General features: G+C 26.6%; 1 protein-coding gene across 1 annotated transcript; it reads right to left on the bottom strand.

Moving 5' to 3' along the window:
* Positions 1-890: 890 nt before the first annotated feature.
* LOC101502277 (uncharacterized) lies at positions 891-2982 on the bottom strand. Its single transcript, XM_004487429.4, has 2 exons — positions 2794-2982; positions 891-1686 (listed from the first exon to the last, which is right to left on the bottom strand). Exons 1-2 carry the CDS (start codon positions 2924-2926, stop codon positions 1301-1303), a joined length of 519 nt encoding a protein of 172 aa, XP_004487486.1. The 5' UTR covers positions 2927-2982; the 3' UTR covers positions 891-1300.
* Positions 2983-5894: the final 2912 nt, after the last annotated feature.

Below are 5894 nucleotides of genomic sequence, written 5' to 3'. Positions count from 1 at the left end.
AATAATTCATATAAAAACATATTTTAAAATAGTAAAAGAAAAATTTAGATTTAATATTTACTATCGATTAAAAAATTAATTTTGACATATAATAACTTAGATATTCATTTGTAGTAAATAGATGAAATATTTAAAATAATATTTTAAATAAATTATTTAAACTAATTTTTTATTTAAAACTTTATTTTTAAAGTTTTTTTAAAAGATATTATAACAAAAATATAAAATATTATAAAAAAATTATTTTTAAAATTTTAAACAAACGGATGATTTAAATGTAAGGCTTAATTATGTTTATGGAATAGGATGCCTCAAAAATTGAAAAGGACAGCAACTGAATGTTATTCTAGTCCCACAATTCCTGACATTTTAACTGATTCTAGAATCTGATAGTGAAAAAGTTTAATTTAACTGTAAAAAATAAAATTAATGATTTATTGAAAGATACAATCCCGTAGTACTTTTTACACAGTTTAAGGAAACATTAGCGTTAAATTTGCAACCACCAATAAAGTATGTGACCTACTAGTTAAAGTCCATGCCATAAATAATTCACTGGGCTATTGTAGAATATATAGATATGAATCTGTCAATTTATTTATAGATAAGAATTTGTTTATTTGGGTTTTCCTTACATCACAAATCTACAACAAGTAGCAGGTAGCAAAATTCTAAACTCTGAGTAGAGATAACATTCATTTCTCAAAACAAATTGAGCACTCAATTACTATAACTTTTTGTGTATAAAATTTAATTAGATAGGTTGATTTTAACTAAAGTCATTACATATTCCATATAATACTTTAACATATCATAATAGTCCATCATTTTTTTTTTACTAAACATAATAGTCCAACATAAATATTGTAAAAAACAGCACAAGAGAGACATTAATAAACATCTTTTTTTATAAACAAAATTTATTAAATAGAGTACAAGAAATACTTAAAACTCATACCAATTAGAGTACACTACATTTTTATATTTCTCCACACTATTAGTAAACCAGATCCACCACAACCTTTTAAATTGCTCAAAAACATCCACATGATTGAACACCTTCCAGTTGAAGAGAATATTATTTTGTTCAAACCCAAATGCACCACACTAACTAATTAATGCTAACCAAAAGACAATTACCACTTTTCTTTTTTCCCTGCAAGCTCACACTTAATAAACTTCCTTAATTTCACTAACATCTTAAGCATACATTAATTTATTTTCCACCACAACTATGTCTTCCACTTTTCCGAGGTACAACAAAACCATATAATAATGTAACTAATGGAACATTGTATGATCATGGTATTCCAATGATGGGAAAGAAAGGAAGATAATAATAACTAGCTGGTGCCAAACCCCACTCTGGAGGCAAAAAATTTATGGTTTTGGATGAATCAATTTGATTCTCATCCTTGCATTCTTTATTTTGGGGGCAAGAAGTTAAGAAACTAATAGGAGTGGAGATTGTGTAGCTATTTCCATCTTTGCCCTTCACAATTTGGGAGAATTGGTTTTTTCTTGAGGCATAAAGGTAATTTGGCCCACCAAGAATTTTTGCAAGGCAATTATCATAAGGAAGTTTTGCATGGTATGTGGAAATGTCTACCATAAAAGAGCCATCATCTTGTGTAGTTGCCACAGCTAAGTTTTGAACACCTTCACACTTCACTGATACCTTAATTCCTGAAAACATGGTAAGAGTTTGTAAATATATGTACAATTGCTATGAAGAAAAATGTTACCAACAAATTCATTATAGACTATTTTTTAATAGGATTTACTAAATTGACGTGGTTTCCACATGATTTATGAGATTCATATGAATTTTAACCAATAAAAAAGAATATGTTAAAAAGTGTGTTGTTAGAAGTTATTTAAAAATTTAACATGTGGATTAACAAAAATTTAAGTATAAAACTGGTCAAACAAATTTGAACGCTTCTAAAATAAACTTTAAAATGAATTTTTTTGTAAATATAAAAACATATCATCAAAATCAAAAGTCAAGCAAACAAAAATGAACAATTTATTAGTTATACATGTAAGTGAAAAGTAATATTTAAATAGACAATCTTTATGATTTTTAAAATACAACTAAATTATTTTTAAATTGTTTGTTAAAATTTCGTTAATTTATATCCTTGACACCGTAAAAGAAAACATGAAATTTTGGCATAGTCTAGATTTGAACCACAGATAACAAACATAAAACTTTACACTTTAACAACTAAAACTTAATTGACAAGATTTGTTTCTTAATTATTAATAACATAAATGATTTAATTGTTTGGAAGCCTTTGTCTTTGTTGATTTTTTTTGTTTGTTTGAGGCCTAAAATCTTTGTCTTAGTGGTTTGGACTTTGGACCGAGACTTGTGCAAGTATTATATATAGACTTTATAGAAGTATTGGACAATTTTCTTCACATATTAATTAAAATTTGGAAAATAAAAACATGTTTGTTAAAAAAATACATTAATTAATACTTTATTAAAATTATAAAAACGACATTAAGAGATTGTTTTTATATATATATATATATATATATAATAACTCTTCCCTAATCATAATGCCTCTAAACACAATCAAATTATTATTCAATTAAGATAAATTGAATACTAATTAAGATAACAAAATATACTCATTAGTATAATATTTTAATATAATTTCAATTGTTTCTATCTAAGATTTTAAATTTCAGTTACAGTGGTAATTACCGCTGGTAATAAAAAAACATTAATTTAATCTGAAATAAAGTAAATTGAATGATGAGATGAAATTTGAGACAAACCAGAGAAATCATAGTCCTGAGTACAATCGGTGCAAGAAACTTTGCCCTTTACAATTTGACATGAGGAAGGGTGAATTCTTGAAATTAGAGCAAATGCAAAAAGAAGTGATGTGATAACATGAACAAACGCCATATGAAAAAGCAAGCAATATGAATTAAAGGTAGAGAAGTTTGAATAGAAGATGGTAGTTCGAAACTTATATATATAGTGACAGCTTGAGACATAATCATATTAAATGTAGGTGTCCTAAAGAGCTGCTATTGGTAGTTGGTGTCCACAACATTAGTTAAAGTTAAGCTTACATATGTTGAGTTTATCTGCACGTGACCACTATAATCTGCAATTCCTACTTAATCAACAACTAACTCTTACTTTTAGTTATGTCAGAATTTACTTAAACTATATATTTAGACTATTCAAAATGGATCACCTCCAAATTGAGCATTTAAGTGAATAATGAGTATAATGAGGTGGTGATCACTACAACTAAGTTAGTAACTAAAACAAATATATAGGTTAAAAAACTAATAGAAAAAAGTGCTACCTTTTAAACAAAAATCGGATAATAGGTGATTGTATAGAAAGTGCCGAAGTGGTAATATAATTTAAGTTAGACAAATTTATTATATTTAATTAAATAATGTGACTAATATTAACTCTAATGAACTTTATGCCGTTTGTATTAATTAATATATATATATATTTGAAAAAACACGAGACAAATAAAAAATAAATAAATTAGAGCAATAATAAATTAATGCACCAATCTTGCTCTTAAGTTGGAGAAAATTTAGTAGAAAAATAGTTTTTTTTTCATTGGCAATGTCTTTTGGATTGATCTAGGTATATTTTGACACACGCCAATCTGAATATATTTTAAGAGATTTTGAAAATATAATAGAGTGAAAAAAAAAAAGCGATAAAATTAGAAGAAAAATGCTTTCAAATGGGCCCATGAAGGAATGCAAACAAATAATTTTGAAGTTACTACTGTTCGGAAAAGAAAGCATTTAAGGTAGAAGTAGTGAAGAATAGTACTAAATTCCAATGGTGCTATTATTAGAGCCTAGGACAAGGCTTACTTGCTCTGAATATTAATGAACCGTAAATGGTGGTAGGTCATAACTTATAAGTCACGATCGTCTTTTTTGTTTCCTAACTCATAGTCATATTGGGCCATTAGTGGACACCACTGGACCAATTCGTCTACTCTTTTTTCCCTCAAGCCACTACGTGTATGTTTGGTTGGCAGAAAATTTGACAAAATTATATAGTGAATTTTTATGATTTTGTAAACATTAAATCTTTTATAAAATTACAGTGGTTTTTTGTTTTTTAATAAATCAAAAATGAATATATTAAAGAAATATTCTAAATACAAGAAGTGTTTAGAATTAAAAAAATTGATCTTAGAAGAGACGTTAAATTTCACTGTAGTTAATATTTATAATTGTGAGATCTCAGATTTGAATTCGAAATAAAACGTTCAACCTAGCAATATATATGTAAGTTGAGTTAGGGTTTAAGGACGCATAACCAAAAGATACCAGAAATATAAACTAAACTAATCAAACAAGAAGCAAAACAATTAACCATAAGTTATGTCAATGTATACCAAGAATTGAGAGCACAATTGAATATATCCATAACCAAACCATTTTACATGCAATTTGATAAATCTCTTTGCTAAAACTTTAACCTGTTCAATAATAGCAAACACACCAACTTAATTTAAGAAACACACCAAATAGTTCAAACCAATTCAAAACATTATACCGCACATATCCAAAAAGAGGGCACAAAAAAAATAAATGATGAATTGTTTCAACTTCCTTGTAACCTGTTACATATTGTTGATCTTCAAAAGAAATGATTCATTGGCATAACAAATTATCATTTGTAGGCAACTTATTTTGAAGCAACTTCCACACAAATAATGATATGTTTGAATAGAGAAAATGATGTCACATTAAGTCTTAAAATAGAGATGTTGTGACACTTGCGACAAACTTTTGTCGCAACACAAAATACACCTCGATCATTTACCGAATACAATTTTCCTTGCATATTATTCCATGACCACTTATATGCTACATTAACCTGCAAATAAACGTTTGTCAATAAAATCCTACATTGTTCCACTAGTTTCTCCTCCCACACAAACAACTACATCTGCTATTTCATCCTTAAACACTCTCTAGTTGCAATAACTCTAACATGACCTCTACATTATTCTCTTGTAGAAGTGACAAATAAAATAACCTATTAAATTTATCACATAAAATCCCACCAACTAACTATGGATCCTTCCAAAATAAAGTATTACTCTCATTCTCAATAATTTTAAATAATTTTTTTATCAAATCATTCATTTTCAATGTCAACTATTTCCATAAAAATAGCTTTCCACCACTAAATTAAACATACAATATAATGATATATATTTTTGGACACGAGATTTTGGGAAGAGAGGGGAAGATGATTTATTTTTCTTTTTTACATCAAGAAATTAAAATAATAACTATAAATAAAATGTTATATTATTATTTATCGTATTATTTTTTATTTGAAATTCTTTTTATTAAAAATATACCAAAATATAAATTTAACCTTCAAAAATTATTCACCCATACTATAAGAGAAATCAAGTTTTTTCTCCACTCGGAATGTTTTTTTCATAAGTGAATAAAACTAAAGGAAGTACAAATATTCAACTCAATATAAAAGTGGTATGAATCGCACTGCAAATATTTGAAATATGTTAATTCGTGATAACCTGTTTGGTGATATAAAAATACAAAAATAATTCAAATTATGTATATTGAGTATTGGCATATTTTTTTATAATTCTAATAAATAAATTTTGTTTTGTTATTTGATAATAATATCTTAAATCTTAACCATGCATCTTCTTTCTTTTAAGGAAATCAATGTGTCGTCATTGCCACCCGCGACAGATGCACATTTCAACAAATTTGAGCAGATGCCTTCACTATTTTCTTTTAAAATTAAAATATAGGGTTGTTTCCACTAGCCTCTCAAAAAAATATTATCTCCACTAAAGATAATTAAATAACTTTAATCATAAAGAATTAAATAT

The sequence above is a fragment of the Cicer arietinum genome, chromosome 1 (genome assembly GCF_000331145.2).
Source record: "Cicer arietinum cultivar CDC Frontier isolate Library 1 chromosome 1, Cicar.CDCFrontier_v2.0, whole genome shotgun sequence".
Lineage (NCBI taxonomy): Eukaryota > Viridiplantae > Streptophyta > Magnoliopsida > Fabales > Fabaceae > Cicer > Cicer arietinum.
The sequence above is the reverse complement of the archived record's forward strand: the minus strand, read 5'-3'. Positions and strand labels throughout refer to the sequence as shown.

Bases quoted from the DNA above. Each gene is read 5' to 3' on its own strand.
- LOC101502277 (XM_004487429.4), bottom strand. From the start codon at position 2,926: ATGGCGTTTGTTCATGTTATCACATCACTTCTTTTTGCATTTGCTCTA. The intron at 1,687-2,793 runs GTTTGTCTCAAA...CCATGTTTTCAG, and splicing joins TCAGGACTATGATTTCTCTG to GAATTAAGGTATCAGTGAAG.